The sequence below is a fragment of the Pezoporus flaviventris genome, unplaced genomic scaffold (assembly GCF_033815535.1).
Source record: "Pezoporus flaviventris isolate CSIRO_AGI_PZ_B2104156 unplaced genomic scaffold, CSIRO_AGI_Pfla_v1 ptg000081l, whole genome shotgun sequence".
In the NCBI taxonomy this organism is placed as follows: Eukaryota; Metazoa; Chordata; class Aves; order Psittaciformes; family Psittacidae; genus Pezoporus; species Pezoporus flaviventris.
Genome location: NW_026892629.1, coordinates 2,336,098 through 2,351,098, shown reverse-complemented (window position 1 = coordinate 2,351,098; position 15,001 = coordinate 2,336,098). Strand labels below are relative to the sequence as shown.

Here is a 15,001-nt window from a genome sequence, read left to right as displayed (position 1 = left end):
TGCACTGAACCTTGTATGGATGTTGACACATTTTCAATAATTTTTAAATAAACTACAACATCTGTCTTTTTTTTCGATAATATTTGGCTTTTACACAGCTGAAGATAATGACGTCTGTGCTCATTTGATGTCAGGTGGCATAACTCCACTGTGGTAATCACAAGAGGGGTGACTGGAATCAAATAAGAACCTGGCCCTTTGAACAAACTTCACCTTTCTTCTTTTTTTTTTTAATCTAAAACTGTTCTCTGTTAAAAGAAATTCATTAAATTCTTCCACAAAATAGAAACTCGATGAAACATGCTTTTAGGCAATTTGACTTTGCCTTTGCCAGAAATGTTTAGAGACAAAAAAACAATTTTCAACCTCATTTTTTTAAGGGAGAGAGGATATAGGGGAAGAGAAAGGAAGGGGCTCTGTCCCTACTTGTGGCGGTTGTCAGGTCCTAGGCACACACGTACACATGCACATACACTTACACTTGACCCATGTTTGCCAAGACAGACAAGAGGTATTGTTCTCCCTCCAGTAAGTAAATTTTGAAAGTGCAAGAACTGATTTGAAGCATAACTGTTATCTAAACTTCTTTAAATTTGCTTAGTCTGAATCACTTACCTTTGTCACATGATGCTTTTCATGCTGTACAGGAATCTTAAACATTTGGCACCAGTATGTTGTATCCTTGTCTGGTACAGGCACCTGTCTTAATAAAAAGGGCAAGGACACAATATTATAAAAGTCACATTACCCTGCTGCATAAGCCCAAAGCTTTGGCTACAAATTTATCTCCATTTCTGCATAAACCCAAAACCCGGAGTAACTTACGTCTTTGTTTGTCAAGTCAAAGTATGGCAAAGAGGCAAATAAGACTTCTTCTTTCTCAGGATTCAGTAAACGGAGACTCTTTGTACCACGATTAGACCCATGGTAGTTTTGACCTGCTTCTCCCATGTCTTTGTGGTGGTATGCCCATATTACCCGCACTGTGCTCTCCTGGAAAAGAAAAACCCACAAAAACAACAAAACCAAAAAAGTCCGTAAGGAATAGGAACGAAATCTTCTTTACATAGTTCACATAATTCCTGTGATAGCTTTGATGTCAGTGTTGCTGTATTTGAACAATGTCAACATGTACTAGAGAATCAGTCAATCAGTCATCTACGGACATAATCTTCCCTTTAAAATTATAATGTTTTATACTCATGGGGGTCATTGCAGATATGCAGAAGATAAATCTCTCTCTGGTAGATTCCTTCATTAATGTTGTGAATTTAAATCTATCTACAAACAGCAGACTCACAAAGAGGTAACCAGCTAAATGCACGAAAAAATAGTTTTTTAGACATGTCATTTATTTGGCCAGCAATCAGAAGGTTTCCCAAAAAACCAGGCACAGCTCTGTAAAGATGTGAATACCTTCTGTGGACTGTTTTCCTTACATGCTAGGGAAGATAAACATTCAATTACAGAGCAGATCTGCATCTTAAAAATCAGTCTACAGCCACAGCACAGAGCAATTCTCTGTAAACCATTCTCAGGTTACAATAATCACCCTTGAGAAAAAGTACTCTAATAAATCCTAAAGTGTCCCACAATGTTAAACTACACTGAGAATCTGGAGCAGGTGTGGAAACCATAGATCCATTGACTGCTTAGAAATCTGGCTGTTTATACAGCTGTGGTTTGCTTCCTGCATCTTTCAGCTCATCATGTTGTTATTATTGCGTATATTGTAAAAACATGGATAATGATAATATTGTTGAACGACTATAGCAAGGCTTTCAAAATGAGTAGTAAACAAGCCAAAGCATAGGAGGCCTTGAAAATCTCTCTAACCTATCTGTCATTTCCAATACAGAAGTCATCACCTTCATATAATTCAAAATTATGGTTAAGAAATAGTACAGCAGTTCCTAGGGCAACAGAAGAACTTACCATGAGAAGTATTTTACCATAGAAAGAAATTTATGATAAAACTCTTCAAAGTCTTATTTTTGAAAAAATAAAAGAAACATATATACTTTAAATATATCTGCTCCAAACTTTATTAAAAGTCTATCTTTAAGATCAATTACAAGTTAGCATAGGACCTAAAAATTATTTCTCAAGCTGGCATCTCTTGAATGATTGTAACTGTAGGATAGGGGACTTTATTGCCCAGAGGTACCTGTTTCAATCCTGTGTTCACTTCACGTGTTAGAAATTAGAGAACATAATGCACTAGAGAGTGGAAGGACAAAGCAAGCTGAAATTAAAATATAAGAGTTTAATAAAACTAGTGCAAGTATTTCACCCGGTTCATTTAAGTTGACCAACCAGATGTTTTTGGAAAGTGAATTTCTCTAATTCTGTCCTTTTACTAAGATGAGATTTTAATAATCAGCTTCATAACCACATATATATATTTAGTCTATATTACTTCATCTCACCACGTATAGGCAGATCCTCTTACCGTTATGCTCTTGTCATTTGTGTCACAAGTGTGCAGTTCTCTGCTAAAAGCCAATATTGTATGTGTACTGTTTTCCATGGCATACTCCAGATGGTAATCCTGTTGAGGGTCCTTTTTGAGCACTCTGTTTTCATCTGTAAAATAATCCTGTTGAAAAGATGGCCCAGTATTAAATTAAAAATTAAACTTTATATCCAGTACTGAACCCTCTCAAAACACGCCTTTATGTGAAATGATGAACTGTTTTGAGGTGGTATTAAACTTGTTTTTATTGAAAATCTCCAAGAAAGCACGCCTGCTTGCTAAGCAGCTTGAAGAGTATCTTGAGTAACTTTAACACGTTGCCTGTACCTAACTCCAGAAATAAAAGCTATACCCAGCAACCATCATAACTGGGATGTCATGGACTTTGGGAGAATTTACAGAGAGAATGAATTTCAATTCATATTCACATCAACAATATTGCTATTCCCTCTTCTCCCAACTTCTCCTTTGTTTTGTTCTTCCCCACAAAAAGCAAACCTCTTGAATGCACATTGTCTGGAACCAGAAACCCTACAGCTTAACTAGCCCAAGAAGTGCTCAGTTCATACAAAAGATGCTGGGTTGGGGCTAGGTTGGGGTTTGGGAGCTGTTTGTAAGAAAGGCGCTCCATGTCTACGGTTCAGCAGAGGCATGGTACAATGGAGGAGCGGCTGCAGAGATGCTGGGTCATTAACCTCCTCACCCCAAATTCCTGCAGCCCCTGCAGCTGGGATCCGACCTTCCCTCTCCTCCTACTCTGGCCACCTGGAAAAGGCTGGCCACCGCCTCAGATGTGCCTCCTCTGGTCGCCCTCCTTTGAGTTTTAGGCTGTTTCTGCCCAGTTTGGTATAGGGAGGGAGCTTTTAACTAATAGATGTATTTTTCACACCGAACAGGCAGGCACCATTAATTGTGTGGTGTCCTTCACAAAATAATGCAGTGTGGGCTGCTCCTGGAAGGCCTTTACTTCTGCAGCTGTTTAGACCTCCATTCACTTTTAGAGAGATTTATAGCTTTCCCCGCTTGTTAAAGTGAAGGTAAGCCAGCTGAAAAACTATAAAATGTTATGCCCAAGTGTTCTGATACCAGTAAAAGTAGCTGATACCTGATTAATTTGGTAAAGGATCATTTAGGAACTGTAATCTTAAGCTTATACCTCCCCGCCCCAGCTATCTGTGTGTGAACAAAACCACATGCATGCCAGTCAGAGTTCACAAGCTGGTTTGCCTTCTGTAGACATACAAATAACTGCATGATTAAACATTTCATTAAGATATACTAATTTGGGTAAAAATTTGAATAAACTTATCTCAGTCATAACGCAGTTTCAAGGAAAAAAGGGTAAAAAGTTGATAATTTTTTATCAAAATCAAATAAAATTTTAAATATTAATATAATAATATAATAAAATATATAACATGACATAAATTATTATATTAAAATTTAATTCTGTCTTGCCAAAACCACTGAAACAGTTTGGATTTTTTCACTCTGGAACAAATCTAAACTTCAGAAATGTTGAAAGCACCAAAACGGTGCTTCTTTTCCTGTCAGTACTTGTAATGATTCTAAATGAATGAGTATATATGTGAAAGAATACACACATGGAAAAATAATTACCAAAAAGAGCAAAAGAGAGGTCTGGGACCTGAAGCTGTATGCTGAAAGGAAGGGAACTGATGAGTTATGTTTGTTTAGAGAAATAATTTTGGATTTGCTTTTCCAGATGGAAATAAGGGTGTGTTCTGGGATGGTTCTTGAAGATAGGTACTTTATGGGATCAAAATGCTCCACTTTATCCCTGCATCAGAGCTTGGTCAGAGGCAATGTATGTCTATAGACAGCACCATTCCTGCTCTGAAAACACTCCTCAATGGAACCTCCATTTCCTTCTTAAAAATAGTTAGGGTTTGTCTGGATAAGAAATGTAAACTTGTCAGCATCAGCTTTTAACAAAGTGTGATCTTTGCTGAAATGTTACACTGCATCAGAGGAAGGCACCCTTGTATTAGAATAAGCACCAACACATTGAATTATTGAGGAATATGAAATCAAGAACAGCTTTTCCTCATGCGAACAGGTTGAAAGTCTTTGCCTGAAACTGGCGTGAAGGAAAGCTGGGAGCTGTGAAGCAAAGTTAGGTGTGCACACTGAATTATTTTGCTGGTGAACTTCACCATCCCTTAACAAGTCTAGAGAGCACAGCTGTAACCAAAAAAAACCTCTTGTGATGTAGACCTGACTTCCATGAGCCTGCAGGGAGCATGCAAAAATAACTCAAAGAAGGTCTGTAATTAAGGTATTAGCTCAGATGTGCCTTGATAACGTGATTGTCAGTGTCATTATTTCACTCGCCTGGATGATAACCAAAGGCAGGTCAAAGCTCTGGCTCCCTGTGAGGGGCTGATTTTGTGTCTGCTGGCAGATGCATTGGAGAAGGTAGTCCAAAAGCCCACACCCCAGGAGAGGAATACGCTGCTCCCTGTGGGAAGAGCTGCACTGGGAAAGCTGTGTTTGGTACTCACAGCGCTGCCTGCCCAGGAGCTCACTACCTTCCCCTGCTGTTGACACTGTGCAGCACCTCATGCAATGACTCACCTTTAATTATTTTGTGGGTAGATGTTAATCTGACCAACTAACATCAATCTTTTCCATGTGAATATTTCTGTGAAGTAATTAATTCCTTTTCTCCACTTAGTTTCGCTGCCTGACACACGCCACCTGGAAACAACCCTGGAATAGCAAGGTGATGAGAATACCTGGGAAGCAAACTTACGTAGTACCCAGGAAGACAGAGATGTCCATTTATTTCCCAAGTGCTGCAACTCCCCCGAGTGATGTTGGACTGCCCAAGAGGAATCAAGTGTGAGTATCCTTCCCAGGAACTATTTAGGAGTTAGCAAGCTGCCTCTATTACTTTATTCTTATTCCTTTGTTGAAAATATCCAGATGTTCATCACAAAAAAAAAAAAAAAAAAAAATTCTTGAACAGCTCAAAATTTGATTGCTCAACCTCTCACAAGAAATCTGTTTATCCATTTTAAAACAAAATAAGGCCACACTGCCAAATTACACCAACTTTGATCAATGTACTCATCAGAACTTAAAAGCCTTTAAGAAGTGTATTTATGTACAAAACATAATGAACAAAAGGAGGTTATAAAAAGTGAAGACACACTGACAAACTGTGATGCAGCAATTTCTTGGAATAGGAAGAAGAAGTTAGTTGTAGATACAGCTGTATAGATATGTGTATCTTTATACATCTCCTATGCTTTCAGAGCATTTTCTACTCTTTCAGAGTAGAAAAATAAGACTAAATTGAAGTCCTGCTCCTATGGTACAAACGCAATCATAACTACCACATTTGGACAGCCTACACTCCATTTAAGTCCTTGTGCCTACTGAAGGGAGAAAGCTGGCTAGCTCTGAAGGCCTTTGAAAAGTGACATAGAGGATGGATTCACCAGGACCAAAGAGCGGATGTCAGGCATCTGGGCTTTGGCTGAACTGAGGATACCTAAGTATGGTTTGAAACTCTCCCAGGGCTGGACTACTGTAATACAGAACTCATCTAAAGTCACAAGTTTCATTCATGTAATTCTGTAGACAAAGGACTGAGACATTTTCATCAACAGAATTACAGCGCTTTGTTATCTGTCACACATGGTCTGAGATGTGCCTCGTATTGGAAGAGTTTGTTATTAAGAGGTAAGAAAAAGCTCTAATGTGGCAACCTCTTTTACACAGATTTGGTTTTGCTATCCCATCCAGCTAGGTACAAAACTTGTGTCTTTTGTAGGATAGATTATACTGATACAAGTCCCCCTTAATTGCAGGGAGTCCCAGAAAGAGCTACAATCATTACCAAGTGCTTAAAACTTAATTTCTGAAACACTCACAGCACAAACCTAACAATATGGATTGACACACTGATTCGGAGCTTGCATCCAGATTCTTCAGTTTCTCATATACACAAAAGTATATATCATACATTAAACGAAGATAAAGCTTTCAAGTTTCACATCAATTTTACCGAAGTTTAAGCATTACAAAAAGAAAAGGGTGAAATGACTGTATTTTTCTAGTATGAATATTTTAGTTATTTAAACAGTGTTTAAAACACTTCAGAAGTGTTATTAGTCATGCTACATAATAACAGCTATGTTATTTTTACTTCAGAATTTGCTTATGTAAACTATTTATGTGTGAAACATTTAAAGTTACCGTACTCTCTTTGATACTATTGCACAAAATGGCATATTAAACTCTGGACTTGTTTGTACAATCAGTGAAATAATTAGTCATCTCGTTCCTCACATTACATAGAAATTGAAACAACAGATGGATGATGAAAAACCTTCCAGACTTACAAGTTTTTTTCTATTCCTTTCCATATGTGAAACAGATCATGTTATACTGTTTCACAGATCCCATTAACCTCTCTCTCCCTTAAAAAACATGTTTTGTGGCATGTATGGTTTCTGATTGCTGCTGTACAAATAGTCAGGGAGAGTAATTTCTTAAGGATGGGAAAAGACGCAGGTTTCTCCCTGGAGAATGTAAGCACAGCTGCAGAGGGAAGCCTGACCCCAAAAGCATTATCAGCTGTCATCGCAGGCTTGAACAGGTGTTCATGGGACTCCCTCCCCAGATCTTTACAATGTACAAGATTGTTTTGTTTATGATACCCACTTCCCATTCTAAGTTATATACAGCTCCCTTCAACCTCAAGGAGCATAAAATAACTCTTACGTTGTGGCCTCATCCAGCAATCACCCTGCAGGCTTGGCTTACTAGCTGGGATTTATACACTGCCTTTCTCTAACTGAGAGATGGGAGCTGCGTTGCAACCAGTCCTCACTGATGGTCTGTAGCCAACCCATGCAGTTTCAACTATCCTCAAACTACCAAAGTGATGCCTTTGACCAGGACTGAAGACAAGTTTGGCAAAAGGAATTGGGAAGCATTTACCAAGATGAAAGTTGGCGCAGGACAGGATCTATCTTAGTATAAACAGGATGAATAAATAGCTACAGTATGCAAAAGAACTGACCAAAATGTGTGTTTGAAATAAGCACCAAGCTATCCCTCTCTGGGTTTCCAAAAAAAATAACTGTGGTTAACATTTCTCTGTTTTATTGTCGTATTCAATTTAAATGGAATCCTGCTGTTCATGGTTCCAGCACACACTGGATATTGCCACCAAAAAGAAGCTGGTTTTACACTGTATTTGGCAAGAAGCAAACAGAGCATGAGTTTACAAATAAGCAAACCAAACTTTTTTGCAACCTCAAATAAATTTCAGCCTGAGTTTCAGGCAAAGATCTTACTATGCTTTTATGTTAGGGAAAAGCAGAGCTCAACCACAGAAAATTAACACGAAGCATCACTCCTCTGTATAAGAACACCTTGAGAGCATTCCAGTTGACTGATCAAATCTTGGGCTTGGCCACAGATGAAAAAATAGCCTCAGAAAGGGTACAGCAAGAGCAATCAAGCAGATGCAAGAAGTTCCTAAAGTAAGTGAGATGGGCAAGTTCAGCAGCTGCCCTATGAGCAGTCTGCTTGTAATTAATTAACTGATTTTGGTTTTAATTATTATTATTTTTTAACCTAAACAGCAGATTATCATGCAGTGATTCAGTCCTTGCCAGGAATCTCATTCACACAGGCAGTTCCGAGAAGCTGCGCACAATTCCACATTTCCTGGTACAATTCCAATTAAACTGGCTGGAGTAAATATGGATTATTTACTTCAAGCTGTAATACTAACTTTGACAAGGACAGAAATATTTTATCTGTAACAAATAATTCTCTGTGTGTCTTCATTTTAGATTCAGACATACACGTATACACCTATACATGCACAGACACACACATTTTCCACTTGTGTATTTACAGACGCACTAATGCATGTATGTGTGTGTACATGTACATATATTTTCTTTGCAAAAAGAGGTTGTGTATTTTTTACACATGAAACATAATTATTTACTTAGAGACATATCTTTCCTCATTCAGACTGTGTCATCTGCATACACTTCAGTGTGTTTCTTGTATCTTGTTAAATGCTGCCCAGGGCAGCTTCCTGGTAGCCTTCAGCTGGCAGTGATAACACTTGGTTTCTGTGGCATTCCTGGGAGACACAAAATTATCATTTTCTCCACACACATGTGAAAAACAATGAAATGTGGAGAGCTCCCTAACTTAGTGCACAAAGGCGTCAGAAGCACAAGTGGTTAGAAGCTGAAAGACCACATCGCTTATCACTGTGGATAATTTGACTTTGCAGAAGGACCTATCCAAGTCTACATCAAGAATAAATCTTGATTTAAGAGGTCATATTCCAGTTATATCAGAAGCTATAAAGCTAGATTAAAGGCTGCCTTAACACAAACAGACTAGACAAAACATGTAGCAAAGAAAACCTGTAAGTAGGAGATACTGCGTGATCCAATCTTAAAACTGCACCTTATCACAAGGAAGACTCCTTACACAGGAGCCACATTTAAGCAGTACAAGTTTTCTTGGTTTAATTACTTTAATGCAATTATGAGGAAGCTTTAAAAATACTTAAGGGATTTTCAAGCACAACTATTAGTGATACTTGTTCACCAAATTTCTCTGTGTGCTTTAGAAAATCTCCCCTCTTCCCTCCTGTTTATATTGAGAATGAAATCATTCCCCAATTATTTTAAGTCTCTGCATCACTCACTGTGGCAACATTTCCATAGTGCCCCAGGTACTTATTTTTGGGAGCTGTAAAAGAATTTCATTTTCTTTGTTTTTCCAAAATCCAAAGGACAAGGAAAAAAAAAAATCATGAAGAACAAAAAACCCTTGCAAAACAGCCCTACTCCCCAAGCCTGCAAAATACAAGAGCTACAGAATTCTTCTCATCTTTTGTTCACCAACTGTTGTTTCCATGTCCCAACTATTGTACCTCTGAAAGGGAGCTACAAAGCACCCAGCCAGTAGAGATGTACACTGGAGTGTCTCTTTGTGCCTCACATGGAAGCCAAGAGGGACACATTAGTCATCTGGAGATTCTGCCCCAGTGGCCAAAGGCATAAAATACCTCCAACAAAGCCCCATCTAAGATATGTCAGTGTGGCACCCGCTTTGCATCTCTTTCTTGGTGCCTTTCAAATTGTTTTCTAAACAGTTCTTTTGTTGCTGTTGGCATGAGTGCACTTAAAAGCAGCATATCGTTAAGTACAGAGAATGCTCACTGTTTTCTGTCCTTTAAAATCTCTTCCAAGTACTTCCCTATGAGCAATTAAGCTAACTCTATAGGATACATTTGATAACAGATATTCTTTAGTTTGGGTGACAGTTAACAAGCAAGGCTGTAATGAATAATAAAGTACTTTTTAGTGACACACAGTCCCTATTCACCCTAAGTAGGGACTATTTTTGTGCAAGTTCAACAGAAGATTCTAACAATGCAACCCTCTTGTATAATGTGCACAAAATAGGCATTCATCAAGGAGGATTACTCTCCCCAAAATGGGGCTCTCAGCAGCTACGTGCTGCGGGTGGGGATGCACAATTCCAGACAGGGGTGGAGACCGAGGAAAAGGCATGGGTCTAGCATGAAAATGCATGCTGTGTCAATTCATAAGCATAAAAGAGATGCATTAAAAAAAAAAAAAAGAAAGGAAAGGAGAAGGAAAACAAGAGGAAAGAAAACTAGATGCAAAAGCTAAGCCTGCCCCAAGAACTTTTATGACAAGTAACACATGCTGCAGGTGACCATGGCAATATTTCAAGGTAACATTTTGCTAAGTACCAACTCTTCTTCCAAGTCCACTCCCTCCCTGTAGAGACAAAGGCAGCTCCTGGCTTTCCAACACCAGCCCCCACTGGGATCTTCTACTTGTTCTCAAACACACTGACCCAAAACTCACATCCTCTGCTACTCTGTCACCACAGGACTCTTCACTAACATGCGAGTATAATCTGTTCACTCATCTTTTTTTCCCCTTCTGCTGGGTAGAGGTACCTCCTCCATGACAGTGCAGTAATGTTGTACGTGTATTCATATGTATTCATGCTATGCCCTCTACATCTTCCCAAAATACGTCTAGGCTCCCACTCCAAATACTGACCTTCTGAAGCATTAGGATAGTAAATGTATAATTCTCCAACCATTCAAATGCTCTACAAAAAACTATTCTAGTGCACCATGAAGGTTTGTTCTTTGTAGCACTTCATAACACTTTTCACCTTGGTATATTTAGAGAGAACTAAACCTCAGACTTTCAGATAATTTTATCCTTTACTTATGCCAGACACGCTTTATCTTAAATACAGCTCAAACACAGAAAAGCAATCCAACACAAATGACTCACTACACCCAAGTTCAGGATACACCTAAAAACTGGCAAAGTAAATCCCAGTCTCAGATACCCAGAATTTTGAACCACCAGATGTTTTTTCAAAGCAAGCACTGCCTGCCAATGGTGGGAATATCATCTACTTGCTCTGAGAGAATGAAGTGGAAATGTTTTCTCTCTTCTCTGAAAACTCTCTGGAAGTTTGCCTCTACCTTGATACACAGATCTTCCATAGACTACGGAGAATCTGCTTTTACCTTTACTGATGGCCGAAGCCTACATTTACATGCTTGTTCTGAGAAGAGGACTCTTCCCTCCAAGAAGATGTTCTATTTTTAAAGGAGAAGAGAGAATTTATAGGGAAAAAGAGTCTAAATTCTCCCAGGAGACTAGCAATTTCATTGCCCACTTGAAAGGCTATAAAGGTGTTTCAGAACATCATCTGAAAATCAGGCCACTAACAAGCATCTCGAAACTTTCAAAAAAACCAAAAAATGACCCTTCTAAGAGTTTAGACCACGATGCACATTTTCCGACTGATGATCATGGAATAAAAACATATTTCTAAAACCAAAAAGAAAAGTAAGCTCTTTCATTATAGGGTGTACTTATTTTATGGAGTGCAGCTAGGCATAAAACCACATACTTTCAAGGGTACTATCTATGAAAAATTCTTTCTCAGTAGTAAATAATGTAAATGATGCTGATGCACACTTAACACAGAACATGGTGTTAAAATATTAACTGTATTTGCTTGTCCAGTAAAGGGAAGAATTAAATATTATTGAAATAGCATTCTAGAACAAGTTCTTCATTTTATAGCAATCCCGCTGACTGGACAGAAAAAGCCTTTGGACAAATTTTGTTTCTTCATGATCTTTGTTTCTGTTCTTTCCTTATTGGTGCAAGTTCAGAAATATTTTAACTGAGCAGCTTTTAGAAAGACCTCAGTCCAGTTTAAAAAGAAACCTTGCTGCCTAGAACTGAATAAGGAACAGGCATGGAGAAAACCTCATGCTGCAAGCAAGCTTAACAGTTTTTCTTCTGTGCCTTACATACTCAAAAGTGCAACAAAACAACTCATACGTAGCTCTTAGAATAAGGTATGTTTGTGTGCTAAATTAGGGTTTCAGAAAAATATCTGGTGTTCTGTAACAGGAGGCACTTGCTACAGTCCTTCCTTCTTCTAACTCAGTTGTATCTGTCATAGGATGCCAGTGAGTAAAATCTGTGAAAGAATGGAATTAATGTGGGGTCATTTTTAGAGGATGGTGAACACTTCTGAGGGATGCAGAAAAGAGCCACAAAAGTGCTTTGAGTGCTGGGGAAAATGTCCTGCAGCAGGATGCTTAAAGAGGTCAATGTACTTATAGTGTGTAAAAGAAAATTGAGAAGTGATTTGATTACAGCATATAAATAACTTTATGGAGGTGGGATGTGGGGGGAATAGAATTTTTAATACAGTAGAGAAAATACATAGCTAGAACCTGAATCCAGACAAGCTAATACTGGAAATCAGGAACAGCACAGACTCTCCATTGCCACAGACTATCAAGGGAAGTGATGGATAGTCCATCACTGGATGTCTTTACGCTGGGTTTGGATGCCTTTCTAAAAGGCTTGCTTTACCCTAACAGGATCTATCAACTAACCAAGCACAAAGTCTGGGTTTCTTTCAGTGGTTACTAAGTTTATCTTCCAAAGTGTAAAGCTCCAGAAAGCTTTACATCCTGTGAGCCAAGAGCTGGTCGCCTGATGACCAGAATAGGGTTTTTTTATGTTTTATTTAGACTTTTCAGGAAAAAAAAAAAAATAAAAATTGAAATATGGAGAAAAAATACTCTGAAAATCAACAGTCTTAACTTAGTTAAGACAAGTATTTGCCTAACTTCATATAGCAAATTTACAGGTGAAAAAAAAAATATGCTAGCAGCTCCCTTTTTTCAGAAAAGTTTTGATTTTATAAGATCTTGATAAATATTAGGGAGAACATATTAAGCATTTAGTCTTCTTAGGGTGAAATGTTAATAAACATCCATATTCTTAAATAAAAAGCTCTCAAAATTTGAGCAGCAGCTTCAAAGATCAACTAGCTCTAATACAATGAAGAAAAGACAGACAACTTCTCCTAGACCAAACTCTTAACAACTGGGTGTTACTCTCTTCTTAAATCACCTCTCTAAATGTTATTATTTAGGCAACTGGGGAGAACAAGGTGTCATGCCTGGCCTGATTCCCCCTTCACTCACCCCTAGGACAAGCTCCTCCAAGCTGGAGCTCAGGTCGCTGAGAGGCGACGGATGGTGCTGGTCCCTTCCTTTCTCACAGCTCATACACCACCAGTGCCCCTCAGATGGGATGGTTTGCTGGAAGCCCCAGCAGAAATTATGTCCCATGCTCCTGCTTCCAGCCATAGCCCTGGCAATATCTAGACACCTACAGAAACATACTTAGAGAATTATGCCAATACAGTCAGGGTCCTCTGAAATTGCTTGAGAAGAACAAGCACAAAGACCAGGATCCACAGTGGTTACTCTGTAAATCCTTTCAATACCATGGTCAAATCAGCTCCAGGTGAGGAAAGGAGGAATACCAGAGCGAGGAACAGCATCGGCTGTGCCCCAGCAGGCTGGGAAGCTCGTAGGATCGTGCCCTCACGCCGGTGGGATTACAAAGAGACAGGTGAGCCTGCACCGGGACGGCCAAGTGCCCTCCCTTGCTGGCAGGGTGAGGGGAAAGGAGCCACACCTCGCTGGGAGAGACTCTGCCACCCTTCCCCAATCATCCTTGGGTCTGGGCTAGGGGGGCGGCAGGGAGAGAGCGCCCAAGGGGAGAGAAAAGTGCTGCTGCATTTTCTGGGTAAGGAGGAAGGAAACTTGACACCTTTGACAAATCCTGTGTAAAAGTTTAGAGGGAAGGTTAGCAGGGAGCGGATGGAAAAGGAGCAACTCCTCCGGGGGGGAAGGGGGGGGGGGGAGAGGACAGAACAACAGGGGTACCCCAAAAAATGGAAGAAAGAAGCAAAGAGGTTCGGAGATGAGAGGCGACGAGGCTGCAAAAGAAAGAGGGGCAGGGAGAGAGGGGCGTCTCGGGAGAGAAACAGCCGGGAAAGGCGGGCGGACAAAGAGGGTCCGAGACGGGATCGGAGCGCCGGGAGCGCTCCCAGGCAGGGAATCCGGGCCTTACCTGCAGGTAGGGCTGGCCCCGCTCCACGCCCCCCACCACGATGTCTGCCGAGGCCATGCCGCCGCTGGCCGAGAGCCCGAAGCCCACGTATCCGCGGGTGCGCACCTCCAGGCGGAAGGCGAGGGCGCTGCCGCGCCGGCCCCAGCGCAGGAGGTACGCGGCCGCGCCGTCCAGCACCGCGCTGTGCGGGTAGCTCCGCGGCGGCTCGGCGACGGTGGCGGTGGCACACAGCAGCCCGCCCAACACCAGCGCCCAGGGCCGAAGCCGCCGCATCCTCCCGCCGCTCACTAGCGGTTGCGGGTTCCTCTGTGTGTGCCCGAGAACTCGTGTGTCCGGACGTGTGCGCGCGTGTGTGTGTGTATGCGCGGAGAAGGGGGGCCGTGTGCCCCGGTCACCCCGCCCCGCTGCGGGCGGCTCCGTGCCGGCCAGCCCCGTCGGGGCAGCACGCACTCGGCAGCAGCTTTGTTCGCTCCCCGCCCCGGTCAGGCGCTGCGGCCGCCCCCTGTTCCCCCGCGCTCCCCATCGGGGCAGGGCCGCCCCGGCAGCACCTGCCGTGCAGTCGCCGCGGCTGCGGGGCTCCCGCGGGCCCTTCCCGGGGAGGCGCTCGGGGTTCGCGTTAAGGGGTGCAAATCCTCCTCCTGACCTGGAAGCGTGGAGGAGGTTGAGGATGAGGCTCCCCGCTGCGCGCCGGTCCTACGGGAGCGTTAACTCCAGTGGATGAAGTCCGCGAGCGGAAGCCCGGAGCAAAGGAGAGTTTTCCAGCTCTCAGCTGCACCTTCCCTTAGTGTGAGAGCACGGTGCCGCTGCCGGGCGGCCAAGCAGGAGATCCCCGTCGGGAAGAGTTATTTTTGCTCCGTCCGTAAGTGGATACTGAGGAGCTCCAGAGCGATTTGCACTGAGAGGGCTCCAAAAGCACAGCCCAAACCCCCACCCCGGTCCCCTGATCCCCGCGTCTGTTCCCACACGGCTGACGGGGACGCGCTTTCATAACAGGAGG

General features: G+C 41.6%; 1 protein-coding gene across 1 annotated transcript in view; it reads right to left on the bottom strand.

Moving 5' to 3' along the window:
- The window catches only part of MOXD1 (monooxygenase DBH like 1), a 49,702-nt gene extending 35,422 nt beyond the window's left edge, over window positions 1-14,280 (bottom strand). Inside the window, exons 1-4 of the mRNA XM_061474916.1 lie at window positions 14,005-14,280; window positions 2,453-2,599; window positions 826-993; window positions 616-699 (exon numbers count right to left, since the gene is read on the bottom strand). Of these exons, the coding sequence (XP_061330900.1) occupies window positions 616-699; window positions 826-993; window positions 2,453-2,599; window positions 14,005-14,277 (672 nt within the window). The 5' untranslated portion in view covers window positions 14,278-14,280. The remainder of the gene's footprint in view (window positions 1-615; window positions 700-825; window positions 994-2,452; window positions 2,600-14,004) is intronic.
- Window positions 14,281-15,001: the final 721 nt, after the last annotated feature.